At 41.2% G+C, this 16,204-nt stretch overlaps 1 protein-coding gene and 1 long non-coding RNA gene across 19 annotated transcripts in view; one reads left to right on the plus strand and one right to left on the minus strand.

The window, feature by feature from the left end:
• The window catches only part of LOC107267543, a 148,842-nt gene that overhangs the window by 18,412 nt on the left and 114,226 nt on the right, over positions 1-16,204 (minus strand). For 16 of the 17 annotated variants that reach the window (XM_015739471.2, XM_015739436.2, XM_015739443.2 and 13 more), the window contains one exon: positions 173-306. In XM_015739471.2, coding sequence (XP_015594957.1) covers positions 173-306 — 134 coding nt within the window. Of the gene's footprint in view, positions 1-172; positions 307-4,504; positions 5,838-16,204 lie in introns of those variants that run through there. The other variant, XM_015739497.2, reaches the window with a different exon arrangement.
• Positions 1-16,204, plus strand: part of LOC107267661 — an 89,846-nt gene that overhangs the window by 6,146 nt on the left and 67,496 nt on the right. Inside the window, exons 2-3 of one of the 2 annotated variants that reach the window (XR_003059753.1) lie at positions 1,574-1,737; positions 4,329-4,445. This is a non-coding gene — a long non-coding RNA (uncharacterized LOC107267661). The remainder of the gene's footprint in view (positions 1-1,573; positions 1,738-4,328; positions 4,446-16,204) is intronic. The other variant, XR_003059754.1, reaches the window with a different exon arrangement.

Consider the following 16,204-nt stretch of genomic DNA (forward strand, 5'->3'; position numbering starts at 1 on the left):
GAGCTACATGAGTTTTCTATTAACGCAGACGAAATATTGACACGAACACTCTATTAGATATTTAATAAACACAATTACATATATATTATACACACACAGAAATACTGTAAGGACCCAATTACTTTTTCCACGTTATTACAAAATAATCGAAAAGTCACTAGGATGGCGTTACCTGGCCAATTCTTTCTGTAGATGATGGACCCTTGTTCGCGCTCGTTCAGCCTCGGCCGTGGCCTCGTGTACTCGCGCTTCGGCCTCCATTCGTTGTCGCCGTTCTCGTTCCACATCTCGCTGGCTTGCCTCCCTCTGTAACATATTAAACATGCATTTATTATATATACACGTATATACGCATGCACAGCTACTTGGGCATAGAACAATTGATGATAGATAGACAATCTGCATGTAATTGACTTCAGTGATCGAATTATTGGACGGCGCAAGCCACGAGTGGATTTATCAATTACATCCAGTATTCGCAAACACGAATAGTCCTCTAGCGAATGTATTAATCTCTTGGGTACTATCAATATTTATCAATAGAATACACAAGTACACGACCGTGCGTTTATAATGCCAATGAATTATTTGGCCGACAGATGGGGCCATCGTCGAATTGTCACGTGTACTTTAAAGTCTAAGTAGGTTTAACGATTATCCTATAGAACTTCTATACTACAGTATATACGACGGAGAACGATGCCGAAGCCGTATTGGATTTCTTAGTCCAGATGGGATCTTCATCAACGATAATGACCTTTGATCATCGTGCGCCGCTGTAATTATAGTGTTTTGTACGAGGCCAATGGCTCATTGCTATTCTCATGTATATCTATATGTAGGCAGGTTATTGATTTTGAAATATAAATTTTTCTTCTTTCTTTTCTTCTTTATTAGCAATCATTATAGGAGATCATTACACGGGTATCTGGTTGCATTGTTATATGTATGCAACTGGGTACAGTTTATGCACCCACGGCTAGACAAACGTTGGGATATATATTATTATCGTGATCTTTAGCGTGATGTTTAACCTCGGATTCGTCGAAGCGTGTCGCGACTCAGATGCCGGCAGTGTTCAATGAGTATGTATAATCAAAGAACACCGTGGATACACGGAGAACAATGCTACTCGATCTTCGCCGTGGAATTATTCATGAATTAAATCGAAGTGCCGCCGCGCTACGCTACGCTACATTGATTGCATCCTCCTGAATCGCGCAGCCGATAGGGAAGCAAACGAATGGCACGGACCACCCTATCGATAATTGCATTGTTCGAGAGACCTGCGGAGAGCCGTATTTCACGCGATTTAACCTGAAAAATCATTGGGGGCAGAGACAGACAGCACTTCGGACTGTGAATTCGTACATTTTTCTTTTTTCTTTTCAATTTTTTAAACACACGCTCAACCGATAACGTAACTAGTACGTGCGATCCGGATATGAATAAATTGGAAATTTGAAAACTAATTCAAACTTGATACGTTATTTTATTGATTTAAAAAAAAAATGGAACAATTTTTGTATTGTCATTTTTCAAAACGACCATTTCTTTCGGATCTGTTCTTCAGGCTTTTGGTATGACCGTACATGCGTGTGCAAGACGAATTGGATTTGGACTGAATCCAAAAAAATGGAGTCGACATGTAATGAGCTCGTAAAGGACGAGAAGTGGAGAATCGGGGAGATGAAAGGAATGTGGCAAGAAATCAGGCGGTGAGGGAGATTTCGAAAGGTAAGGGTGATCGAGGGTGTGGAGGCGTTAGCAGGACCAAGGTATAGGAGGATCCTGCTGGTAAGAGGGTATCGAGAAGTACAATCTGGTAAAAGCCGTCTGACCACCACGCCGGCAAGGATCTCGGGAGGGATGAAGCTGGGAGGATTTATGGCGGCCTTAAATCCTTACGGACGCGCGCCAGAGTCTGTAGTTCCGGCGTAACTGCTATCACCCGTAGATGGCGCCACTGTCAATATCTTTCATACGGACCGACTATTGTTATTATCGCTGGCCCGTTACACCAGTCTGGTTATTATCGGTGCTAACGACGTTCGGCACAAATGGCGCGTAAAGCGTCCTTGGAAATTTTCTGGGAAAAATAAAATTGTAGTACGTACGGTGTATCTTTATTTATGTACATTGGACAGGGTGCTGTCAAGTAGAATTATTGAGGCTCCTAGTCAGACTTGTATTTAGGGGATGTAATTATACCGATGTGAATCTACTCCTTCGATTCGATTGCGTGACCCTGATAATTTGTTTCGTCAATCGATCCGTGATACTTTTGCTTACTTTTGAACTTGAGGTATCGTCGTGGGTAGAGCTATCGATTTTTCATGGCGGAAGGTGTTGAAAGTGACGTCCCTTTTACTACGTAGGTTTTGTGTGAGTCACTTTCTATAGGGGTCGTTTCGTTCCTGGTCGTTCCAACTGACACAAAGCTAACTTTTGGACGTGTTGCGCAGGTGTCGCTTGACTTTTGAAAATTATATTTTTACTCTTTTTTTTTTTCCTTAACTTCATTCTACACGACTCCTGAGTACAGCTGCTTTTGATTTTAATCACTGCTTCGGGCACTTCCGGTTTTTTTTAACTTGATTCTCGGCTGTAACAGGTTAAACTTATTGTACGAATTGCTTTAATTTCCTTGTCTACCGTTGTTAGTCGCAAATTATTCAGCGGGAATGCGTCATCAATTAAATTATTTAATTCCCATTGGTTTTTCTCCTTTAGTACTATATGTTCAGTATAATTCAAAACTTTCGACGTTATCGGGTCGATTAATATATCTTAAATCTTAAAAAATCGAGATATATAGTATAGAAGTCGATGAAAACTCTCTTTATATTTTTATTAAATATTTATTTTATACTGCCATCAGATTTCAATAGAAGTCTCAGAAAGAAATTTACGTATATCGAAGTCGTACGTCTATACGATAAAGTGTATTGTGCTAGGCGGAATTTCATTGAAGGAACTTTTGTAAAACTTCCTCACAAAACTTGCTTAGGTATCCTTTTAAATAGATAAGTGCATATATCGTACGTCAAAACCTGAGCACATTGTACGTATCGGTACTACTTGGTAAACTATCGCCTGCCAAACAAATGTTTTCCCAAGACACTTTCAGGGATCCTAACGAAACTTGAGGAATCCCTTGAGATAATCTGAAGTAAGGATAAAACTGAAAAATTTAGCGAGACACTTTTGACTTAAGAAGGTAAAAGCATCTTGTCCCAACTTTTGCCACGCACTTTCATCCCCATGAGATTACGACTCTCGAACTCTAATCAACTGGTAGACGTAAGATATCTCAAGCGAGAAACTGGTTGTGACTGAAATGCATTTTCTGGTATTACCGACAGAAAGCAGACTGGAAGTTATTAATAAATGGATAAGACATGTGATATATGGGGAAAAAAAAAAACGTGCAGACTATAGCTGGCATATGGTTCTTCGACGTTAACCATGCACGTAGTGTAATAACCAGAACAATTTTCCATGCCAATTTGAATGAAAACTATTTACTTGAAGAAATTATAGTGAGAAATGGCGGCCACGTATCAGACGTAAATTTGATGCTCACTGTGTATACTTCCGGCTACACAGTGCCAAGCGTGTTTCATTTTCTAAGGAGTTCAAGCAGAATGATGCTAAGGGTAGGTAAATAAGAGGGTTGTAAATGAAAAACATGGGCATTTACTTTTAAGATGATATACTGCTGAGCGCAATTTTTTGTTTTCATTTCTCATATTTCGTTTCCGGTAGATACACTGGGTGACACAAATTTATCTAGGTTAGTCATAACATCAATTCACTTACTTAGGTGAACTTATGCCATCCAGTGTAGTTACTTGGGATGTTGAGAAGTTATCTGTGTCTGGGCACGTGTCAATCTGGACACGTCTCTCGCATCCGGATGACGGACAAAGCGTGAGGGACTAAAATTAACCGAGATCACGTGGAAGCTGGAGCAGCGTCTGAATGTCGTTCCCACACTTGCGTCATTTGCAGTTGCATCAGTTTGTTGTAAAGAGGGAGTAAGGGAGAGAGAATAAAAAAAGTTGGGACTTATGCCGGATTCGGAGGATCGTATGTGGATCTTATTTCACGTAGCCTCGTTACGCAAGAACTTCCTGTAATACGCTTGGGTCTGGGTCATTCTCCCTAGAAAATGGATTGCCAAGCATTTTGGTATTGACTGTAAAAATTGTTTAGTTTACTAAACAATCTCAAAATCCTATAAATAATTAATAATAATTCTTATGAAAAATGTTTTTAATAAAATAATCACTTATTCTGCCTACAATAATAAAAATTGTTTTCAGAGCCACGTGTCGCTCCTGACAGACACGGGAAATCATTTTGCACCAGTCAGCCGAAGCATAACAACGCACACGTATAGCCGTATCGTGCTGTAAACTTTTGGCAAGGATAATGCAACGGTAAGTAATTGTTGGCAGTGGATTGTAGAATTGTCGAGGAGCGAAAAAAAAAGACTCACCCTGCTCTGTTTAGTGAGGTTGGTGCCCATGAGATGGTGAGTCTTTGATGCGGCTGGGGGTGGGTTTGTATGCCGAGGAGGTGCTCCCACGGTGCCGGGGTGACATTCCCCTCGAGGTTTGGGGGCCGGGGGGGAAACCCCTCCTGCTGCTCCCCAAGAGTGCACTCGTGCGGCCACCCTGCCTGCCTATCTGTCCCTTATACTAGTTTCGCTCGGTGGCCTTCGTCGCCCTTCAACGACGACGAGTCGAGCCGTTATCGCCGGGGGTAGATCCCCACGTACCTTCGAGCGAGCCTGTCCGATGCAGCTGCGCCTATTTTCGTGGCTGCAGCTGCGGTTTACTGAGAATAATAACAGTTTGCGATTTCAACCAGGGATTCCCTTCACTGTACAGTCTATTATTCACGATCTTGCCAAACTGTCCTTTCTGTATACGAATATCAATAGTCCATTTGTAATTCCGTCTCTCCCTTTTCCTCCTTTGTATACACTCGACGAACACAGCTCCCGTGCACGCGCGAAATTCATAAAACAAAAGTCTGCCACGCTGACGGCGGGAAATATAATTTTTCAAACATTTATTCTTCAAACCTCATGACCGGATTTCAGCCGGTAGGTTAGACTGTCTTCCGTCTATTGCCTCTTCGCACTCTTGTTCACCGAGCATTCAGACTCTGAAGAATTCTGATTTATGTATCCGCCGATCTTCGGCCCAGATGCCATGAAAGTCGAGAGAAACAAACAGATGTTCACACCCCGTGCTTAACGAGCGCTGTGCTACTTTATTTCCAACGGCTTGTCACGTCAATGCTCTGATCCTTGCCGTTGCACTCGAGGAAGGTGTAGTAATAATATTACACACGATTGTACGAGCACAAAGTAAATCACAAGGAACGTACAAGGATGGACATTAAGGTTAGACAGATACGACTAGAAAATAAAAGACCGGTAAGATAAATAATTTGGGACTGCATGTGTATCGTGAACAAGTAAAAATGCCGCCAACTTAACCTCCAAAAGATATGCTACAATAAATTTTCCTGAGGAACAGTTTCCTGTTCCAGATCGAGCATCATGTGATAGTTATGTTTTTGTTAATTGTCCCTTGGAAATACCACACCCTTTACGTGGACCACGTATCCCCACGACTATACGCAATGTCTTTTAAACTTATTTGCTTCGTCAGTCCTCACAGCGCGTTTGCCTAATGCTTTTTCGTTCTGTGCGACGCACCGTGCACCGAATACACAGAGGTGATCCACGGCTCGTGGACGCCGAGAGACTGACGACAGTCTAGGGAGAACCAATCCACTACGGGATATACACTGGATCTGACTCACTCGCTCGTTTACCCTTGTACAATGTTTTGCGCATGCGCATCATGCCCGCAGTGTCACATGGGTAGAGAAGCATATCTTCCTTCACTCTCTCTTCTATTGTAATACGTAAGTCTATGGCGATTCTTGAATATTCATGGTATTAATATCGACAATAAATATATGAATTGCTTTTGATAATTTTTATTTAATATTTAACGTTTAGTAGTTGATATTGAATTAATTGTGAATCTACGTACATACGTTGCTCTGTTGTTATATTGTTTAACGACGTGATCGCGATCTTAGAAATGGCTGTGTAAAACCCATAACGGACAATTTCTTTCTCTATCGAAACAAAGGCAAGGGTTGTTAATCTCTCTTCGAGGCGGTAATTGCTATTGTCGATAACCACCACCTACCCTGTGCTTACTTTACGAGCTTCGGAAACTGAGTGTTATTACGAAATCTTGGTATTTATGGCAAACTCGTATCGGGTACCCGTACGGTTACTTTTTCTTCAAGCATTCGCGTAAACGAGGTTGGTATTGTTTCTTTGTAAGAACTATCTTTTTATAGGTCATGATTTATGCTATGTAATTTATTGTTATTAGGCTTGTTACTATTTAGCTGTTATATCTTTTTAACTTATTGCTGATTTAATTAAGGTTCTCTTGACTATTTAATTTTTCTAAATTCCGCAGTTATCTTGCGCGTTATCAGTGTCTGTTTAAAAAGTATCCTTTAATGTAGGATCCTTTCGAAAAGGTGCTATGTGATCCTAATCAGTTTTAAATGGCCATAGAAGGTGGATTAGCGGTAAAGGATATTAGGGACCAATCGAACTTATGAATTTATTCGATGTATTCGGGAAACGAGATTGCGCGGGTGCCTATAATCGCGTCGGCTCCCGTTTTACGTGATAGTGGCCAATCCCATTCTGGATAATGGCGCTCGCACAGACACTACTGATTTCGTCCGCAGGATATTACGTTCTCCTTTTTTCTCTCTTTCTTCAGTCCCTTTTTTTTCATCAGAGACGTTAGCTCTGCTGATACGGCTTTCTATGGTACAGGTGAAATTGTACGGAAATGAATTTTGGCGGAAGAACTCGGCAAAGATGAAGCTTTGAAAATGAATGGACAGGAAGTGTGCGGCGACGGGAAGTGATGACATCAAAAAGTTCTATTAATAGTTACCAACGATGAATTTTCACGAAGATTCTTTTCTACCGGACCGAGTGAGTGATATGTCAATAAATTTAACATGTATTTAATAAAAATATTGCATCATACATCGGGAAACATAGAAAAACGTCATTTCCGAAAGACATTTGACTAACGGACTGAAAACTGAGAAAAAATTTGTTCATTAATCATAATCTTTTTTTAATTATAATTTTCATATTAAATCTTAAAATTACTATATCGTACTTATTAATCATCTAATGTATATATTTACACTCTAGTGTTTTCTCTTGCAAAACCAAACCTGACGCTAATTAAGTTTCATTAGATCCTCGATCAATTATTGATAAGAGTCTCACTAAGTGAACAGCTCGTAAGCCCGGCATACGTTTCTGCGGACTTTCCTTTTTGCCATGGAGGAAAGCTCCGCGCTCAAGGGAGGTTAAGAACATCCATCCACGACCGTGTCCTGCGTACCCGATAGTCGGGTTCTTAACACAGCGCATACCTACAGCACACAGCACCGTACTTCTAGTAGGTAGTAGGTACCTACCTACCTACCTACCTACCTACTCTTGGGCCTATGTACTATCGCCGTCTAGACTGGAGACGAGCGACGAACTTTGGCACGACCCCTTGGCTATGCCGGTGCACCCGTGAACCTTCTACATGGCTATGGTGTCTGGTAGTACATGGGGTGGCAAGACCCTCAATGGATTTTCTTAGACAAGATCTGAGTCTCCTATCCAGCTCCGATATTTATTATATTCATTATAAATCAAACACATTGCTTATATATAGATATACATATATATCACTAGACGCAATAAGGATATATAATAAACTGATAAGATTATCAGTCAGTCATTAAATATATATTATATGTATATAGATTATTTTATTATTTCTTATATTCAATGTCGACGACAGTGCATAGAAGGTAAATACTTGAATTTATTTGAAAGAAATGTAATTGGCCTATTACGTATTTCATATTGGGATATACAATATATATATACATATAGTGATCGTACGGTATCCCAGATGTCTTTAAGTTTAGAAAATCCCGTCGAAGTCGGAGCAAAGTGTAATAAAAGGGAATGCAAATAGCGAAGAAAGGAAATATAACGATAATGACAGGAATTTAGCGACGTCCTCGAGCAGACGTTATAATGACAAGGAGAAAGGACGTAGTCGAAGTTCGGCTTTCAGCCACGCATTGTTCTCTCGTCTGATCGATTCTTCGGCGTCGCGCGAGTACGCCGGCGTCCATGCGCCTTTACTATTAAAGTATATTAACAAGTTGCCAATATACGAAGGTACCTTTCGAGGGTATGCGTAAGTCTACGTATTGGGTGGCCTGGGGTGTGAGGGTTCTTCTTTGGGAAGGTTGCTGAGGCGACATTGCGCGAGCTGAACAATTTAATATGCGATCCAGCCCCGTCACCCAAAAGCCTGTCGACGATCTTCCTTCAAGCTTCAACCCCTCGGCGCATACCTTATCTATCTTCTTGCAGTCACAATGCTGGGAGGGGCGAGGGAGGGCATTTATTGAAAACCCATGCCCATTGGAGGGTGTCTTATTCTTGGATAGATTTCACGAAAAAGATAAAGAACAGACGTGTATGACGAACGTATAAAGTTTTAACTTATGAACGATGTTGAGATTTTTTGGAAAAAAAATTTATAAGTTTTTGACGGTTAAATTTTGTTGAGAAATATCGAGAAAAATTTGTAAATTATTTTTTATATTGCCCAAAATTTTATTATGGATTTTTAGGCAATCTTTACGTCACTATGGGAATTATGTAGACGTACTGTACGGGGTTGGTAGAGGGGTGGCACGTAAAAGTTTTTCGAGGCTTGCGGCTATACAAATCCGTTTTATAAAACTCGAGAAATTGTCTGGGCTGGCCCGTAGTTTAAAGCCGTTTCGTTGCATCTGACACTCGAGCCGACACGACAGCGCCAGTGCGTGCGTGAGTGCGTGTGACCGCGCATACATTAGTCTCCTTGCTTATCGAGGGTGATTGTGGGCTTGAATATTGCTGTAAAAAAGAAAGTAAGTCGAGAACGCTTTTTTTAGTTTGAAACTGCTCTTTCAGTTTGGAAAATCCTTCAAAGGGTGGACAATGACGTTGAACATCATCCTAGCATTATTTTCGGACAAGAATCCAAAAATGAAAGGACAAACATATATAGCGTTACAAATATATAGACACACTGTCAGTGTAAATATATCTGGATTATCCAACAGTATTAAAGGATAAGGTACTTTATTCTCCCCGTAGTAAAGTCCGACCTTCATTGAATCTGTATCTGAAAGTCAAATTTTCAGTCTATAGATACGACATCAGATTCCAACGTGGGTCCAAGGTCGACGTAAGCCGTGAATTTGGAATCGAGACACGTTCGCACGTTTGTACCTTCACGGTATCGCATCTCTGGCTTTCACTGACACTTTCACCGGCAACGAAGCTTTTGGGAGTGTGAAAGGGAGAGAGAGAGAGAGAGAGGAGATGATGCGGGACCAAGAGAGACACGCAAGCCCAGGGCCACAAGGGCGCTATCCAAAGGGGTGGATGCTGAATTGGAAGCACTCTCGTGTCTCTGTAGCAATTAGCGTGCATCCAGTGGCGTTTGGGGATGGTCCAGGAACCAGGATAATCCTCTGTGATCTATGCAGGCTCTCGATACCCATATGCTTTGCGTTTATGATCGGGTGCGTAACGACCCTGCTGGCAGCGCTTTCGTATTACCGGCCGTTTTCGTCCCATGCAATTTTTTTCCTGCGACCCAGATGCGACCAAAATTGCTTTTCCCGAAATGCACCATAGTGCGTGATCATTATTTGGGAGTGCTCGTACGCCAGTGCACGTCTCGTTGTCAGCTGTGAAGAATTAGGGATTGAAGGGTCGCGTTAAAAATTTCGGATAAGAACTACGAATCGAGATGAGAGACAGTACTATTTGCGATAGATTGATGTAAAATGATAAAGGGGTTGTTTATAAAAAATTTTGATTATTTATTTTTATTGCTTTTATTTGTTTCGGAATTTCAAAATAATTGTTATCAATGTCACTGGGAGTTAATAAAGGCGGCAAGGGATGCAAAGGGGTTGAACGTGACAAAGAGTTAAGGGTTCGTTCCGGTGGGTCAGTAATGTCGGTGCGTTCATTTGCCTTTATTTTCCGGCGCTTCGTTCTACGGACTTCCAGAATAATTGTGGGTCTACATGACCCATCGTTGGACTCCGCGTTTTGCCATTAATTAAAGGGAGCCCAGAGTGCTCCCTCTGATAAAAAGCCGTGCGTACCTATACTCTGGGGGTAAATGGGGGATGCGTTGTATGCCGAGTGGAGATACGAGGTATGGGTGGAGATACGATTTCATGGGATGCCACTGTGGATTTCGCTTTAAATTTGAGGATTCCCTTGAATCGACTACCGCTCACGTATACCATCGTATAAAACATTAATTTTGTACGTGGTCCTTTTTTTTCTAATATGGGTTGGCAGTGCCATAATTTATTAAAAAGTTCATCTCGATGGTCTCATACGCCTTTTATAGGGAGTTTGACCAAGATTTAATTACACAGAGTATAAAATGAAAAAAAAGTTTTTTTAATGGTCTTTGACATTAATTAAAATTTGGCGTGCTTTTTATGTTCAAGATTTTTTGGTATCGGTACATTATTTTTAATTAGGCAATATGACGGCATCGTACGGGGTTTATGCGAATTCGGTACAGGCTTACAGGGATTCCTATGGCTGTACAATAATACCAAAGGGTTGAGTGCAAAGTTATGTACCTATCAGCGACGTGGTAGTAGACCACAATGCACCGGGTATCCAGAACCCTAATGTGGCTCAGTCGTTAGTCATTATACTTGTACTGGTCCTGGGATTATTAGAACGGTTTAGTAAGACGTGATTAGTTTCATCATCCAAAGCTCCATTCGTTATTCAGACATTTTTCATTTACTCTCTTTTCATTGATACTCACGTACGTCATGCGAAGCTTCGAACAAAGTGGAAACGTAAATACTGCATTTCGCAGCTTCGACACCACCGGGATATATGGATCCGCATATGGGCTGCAGCGTGCATCCGTATTATTTCCTTGGCGGGCATTTTTGAAAATGGAAGAGGCAGTTCACGCGCTTCTGTGCAATATATCTCCTATCCCTCCTGGGGAAAGGCACCCTAACGGTTCGCGCTTACTACGTCCCCGACGGATCCGATGCCTATACACCCGTTTGTGTACAATCTGCACGGACCCCACAGCTCTTTGTTCCTGTTTTTTAATACCGCCTATTTCCCATGTTTATTTTTACGTCGTTAGCGACAGTCAATGGATATCCGCCCCTATACCGGTGTTTCTACACTTTGTATACGTCACTTTGATTCAAACAATTTTTTTTCGTTCAGTAACCAGAAGCTTTGAAAACTGCATCGAAAATTTTTCAATAAAATCATACAACGTTTCCCTTTGGGTTTTCGAACAATTTTTAATTAAAATTGTAATATTTACTCGGACATCCGTACCAATGCTTTTGGCGTTATTCGAGCGATTTAGAGAATTTAAATTATGGTAGCCAATAAGCGATCGGTTGACTGTCCGCTGTGGCCAATGACAGTGCAGGACGGTTATCGAATAGGTGCGCAGTAAAGCGCCGCTTGGTTGCATTGCTCACGGTTAGCTGTGTTCAGTATCGAGGGACTCGACTCGATTATCGACTGTTTCTAAATAGCCGAGTCGCCGTTCAAGTGCCGTTTCGAATCCATTAAAAGGCTCAATGTTCGAGGAAGCGTTAGACGCAGGTACGTCTCTACGCCGAATTGGCATTGTTTCTACTTTCATCCGTCCCGGCGACCTAACCTATAAGAGCGAATGGAAGTTCGACTTCGTTCAGACTTTTCAACTTGTTTTGTCTATGCTGTATCCTTTGTTCGTTTTTTTTTTGTTGGGTTCCTTCCTTCCCACTCCAACGGCGCTTAACCTCTGCGCTTGGAGCAGGACAAAAAGTGCAGGGCCATAAATAAAATGTCTGAGGAAAATCTTCTACCCAACCTATAACTATGTAGGTTCTGTATTTCTTTAATGCTTCCTCGCATCCTTACAGTCGCATCCTGGAAATCCTATGGATATAACGTTTACCCGGGATACGTGCTGTTTTTTAGTACCAACATAGCTGTTATTGCCGTTGACATTATTTTTATTTTACAATGCGTTTTACCGTAGCTCGTAGTCGCCCTTTGTGTATTATCGGTATGAGAGCTTTTTGATCCGGTAGATACGCTGCTGTGGCAACTGCCAGTGCAGACTGTAGGAACGTGGCGGAAAAGAATCGTAGCGTTAGAAACAGTGCGAATGGGAATTGCGATATCGGGTTCCCATAAGTTTTCTAACGCAGTTTCAAGAATCCTGACGTACGACTTGCGGATAAAGGTTTTCGTTGATAAAATTCGTATTTTTTTTTTCTGGGGATGCGCTAGGATTTTGACTAAAAAAATTTGTGAAAAAAGTAGCTTCACTGTAAATTTTAACTTGCTTCAGGGACATCGGTACAAATTTGGTAAATAATTATGGCAAATTGATTTATCTTTGAATTTTTCTTAATTTAACTTTCAACGCTTTTGTTTCTTTTTCACTATTTGTCTTCGGGATAGGGGTCGATGATGTAACAAAAATGGGTGGATAGACGCGAAATTCTCAGCGATTATTTTTCATTATTGAAATGGGCAGTTTCGCGTCTCGACGTCGAGACGTCGGTAGCGCCGTTACGGCGCCGAACGCCTCTAAGGGATGATTTCTTCTTAAGGCACTCTATCGTTCATCTTTGACGCCTTCCCTCCCACTTTTCTTCTTCCCGCTCGGAGCAACCCCCAAAACATTGATATATAACATCACCCCCTCCAAGTCGCTGATCAATGCGTCACAAGTCGTAAAAAATGACAAACTCTCGAAACACCCTGTATAAATCGTTAGAATACGAGTGAATATGTTCTGAAAAAAAATTTTAACAGGTTATTTAACCTTTCGTTCTCCATATTTCTTCATTTCAGTCTAATAAATCATTCGTATATTGAAATTCAATAATCAATATTTTTTTAAATCATTCAACATCCGTTTCCATTGGAAGACTGCATATGTGCATTGTCGCCAGTAAATATGAATTTTTTTATTTACAAAATATCAAACTATTCAATTTGATTTTTTTTTTAAATCCCAAAATCCTAATTTTCATAAAATTTTATCAAAAACAATTGAAAAACAATTGTGCATAATTGTTAAGTAATTTTACATCACAACATTTGGAATTGATTACTGCCGACTCCAGCATGCGGGACGTAGTACCGTTCCGTATTGTCGTATAAAGGGAAACACCCGCCAAGAACTCCAGGGTCCAGATTATTAGATCTATCGATAATCAGGCTAATTTTAATTGTACAAACATTTCATCTGCTTCGTAACCGACCACAACGTTGACTGGTCTCCACATAATTTCAAGAAAAGGCACATTTCGTTACGTCAGGGAACGTGGAGGACAGTCGAGACCAACAGACGCCTCCACCCCCTCGCCGAGGACTCCCGAATTGAGTAGGGGGTCGGCAACGAGGATGAAATCGCCATGGACCATCAGGCTCCTCTGTCGTACCGGCACCGATGTCCCGTGAAGGGAGCATCTATGTTACCGAAGAAGGAAGCTGAAGGAGCTACCTTGACCTGAGGTCTGATCCACGTTGGTCGCTTATACGTCTCAACAAAAAAGTCCGGATGAAGATCATCACCCGATGAAGACTGGACCCCGAAGCTGTGGCAGTGAGCTGTGACATTTTTCCCGGGTCGCCCGATTGGATGTGACGTCAGTATCGCCGGTTATTGCAAACGGGAGTTTCATATTAGAATTTTAGCCGTCCTTCCGAACATCGAGTATCGACGATTAAGGCTCCGGCAAGCAAATATCGACTTTTTTGCGTTTTTCTCGCGAGGGGTAAACGGTGATATATCTTTTCGAATTTGGTTTTAAGATTCACGAATTATAGAGTTCCATGCTACCATATGTATAAGCGGGTAACAAGTGTCCAATCCTTGCGTGAAAATGATTGGTCCAGGAGGGCAGTACTTTACGGAATAGAGGGGGGGGGGGAGGTTACAGGACAGCCCAGAGAGGTCTGTCTGACATTTGCTTTTCGTTAGCCGTCCCGGTTGGTCCTGTCAAAACAGTAGTCTCGCAGCTGGAGTTTCTGGATAAATGTTTATCTCAGAATTTCCAAAATCCAAACGTTTATCATTTACCAAATATCCATTCGCGTGTCATATTGTTCCTCGAAATTCTTCAAAAGGATTTTCCCGATACCCGTATACGGGTATCCATATACGTATAAATGCATACGTTCTCCAGTATCGGGGTAATGCTATTTTATCATCATCACTTTCAGTGGCAGACTTACCAAGGGTGGCCGTTCTGACTGTTGAATCGATGCTAACGGCCCGCATGATACACATTTACATAAATCGCCGTCACTGTTTACTAACGTTTTGTCGTGACGGCACTGCCGTTAACCATTATCGTTTGAACACCAATAGGCGATCACGTTTAGCATATAACATAGGTATACTCAGCAGTATGTGGCACATACGTAAACGCATGGTGTATCCTATTAATAAATTTAACAAACGTTAATGACTTAATTACACAAACAACGAAGAAATTTTTAATAAAATTCCCAATACCAAGTCCAGCGTGCATATATAAGAATTTTTTCAAAATTCTCGTCGAATTTCATAATTACTCAAAATATGTATATTAAAACCTTAACCGAGATTTTCATATACATATGCAATACAGTGAATTTTAAACAGTTGACACGCTCCAGATATATACTACGTTATTTATACAGGGGGTACCTTTCCCCCCGGATAAAAACAATGGCAATTTGGTAAAACGTCAGCTTGACAGGTTCCCATACGTAGACAGCCCGACTCGAGAGTCCCGTTCAGCTAGCTAAGGGTTCACGTGCGAAAGTAACGTAAGGGATGCTGGATATAAGGGCCTGAGGATGGTTCAGGACGTTGAGGATGCTAAGGGTGGATGGAAGGGAGTCAAGAGAGACGGATATCTCTCCTTGCGAGGAAACGCGATGTAAATTGCTTGCGCGTACATTAGTCATCATCACTCATACGTCGCTGTAGGTGAAATCCCACTCGAGAAACAGTATGGCTGTCTGTCACGTGACGTCAGAAAATATTTTTACCCGAGTCGAGTTGGGCTTTGCTGGATTCCGACGATAGTATTTATTTTTTATTCAAAACATTTTTCTACCAGCCATACCCGGATAACATTGACTTTACATAAGTGAATTTCTTAATCGACCGATCGTATCGATTGATTGTAATTATTTATCCGTTAATTAAATGTTAATTGGTCGATGCCCGTAGGTTAGGTCGGATCCGCAAAAAATTGTCTGCAATTATAAATAATAAATTGCACATCGGTGTATAACGAGGTTCGATATTAGCTAACTAAGGGGAGGTTTGTTCCCTTATCTTGGTCTAATCGTAATTACCGAGCAAGTATACTAATTATAAGATAAGGGTAATCGCGGCGCAGCGTCCTTTACAGGCTGAACGTGCACTGTCGGTATCCACTGATTAGTCTTTCTCATTTACGCGCCTTACTGAGATCTCGAGCAGCCTTCGACGTTAGGTACGATTTACATTGCAAATTCGAATTGGCTGATTATGCGAAACTCCTCGCTGGAATGGAGATTATCGATCGATACTAGTCGATCGATTCGATCAGATTGTTTCTTGAATTTTCTATTGAATTTCATTGATTTGTACGGTTGAGAAATTCACAGAAAATCATTTTCAACCGTTTCTCTTCGGTCGAATGGACAATGAGATCTGCACCCCTGTTTCTAGGGTAGAAAATAACAATCCCTTGGTATATACCCTTACCTATTCAAACCCCCTAGGACCTTCAACCCTCACGGATACTCTCAGGATATCTTTTTTTATATAGTGTGTATATATATATATATATATCGACCCTTTTAGACTCCTTTAAAAATTCGCGGCTTGAAAAATCTTGCAGGTTCCGGTAATCGTGCTAATATTCTTTGTTTCCTATTTTCCAACTTTTTCTTCGACTTCGCGAGAGGGGGGATGCCAAAAATATAAGGAGGTAG

The sequence above is a fragment of the Cephus cinctus genome, unplaced genomic scaffold (assembly GCF_000341935.2).
Source record: "Cephus cinctus unplaced genomic scaffold, Ccin1 Ccin1_scaffold0029, whole genome shotgun sequence".
NCBI lineage: Eukaryota > Metazoa > Arthropoda > Insecta > Hymenoptera > Cephidae > Cephus > Cephus cinctus.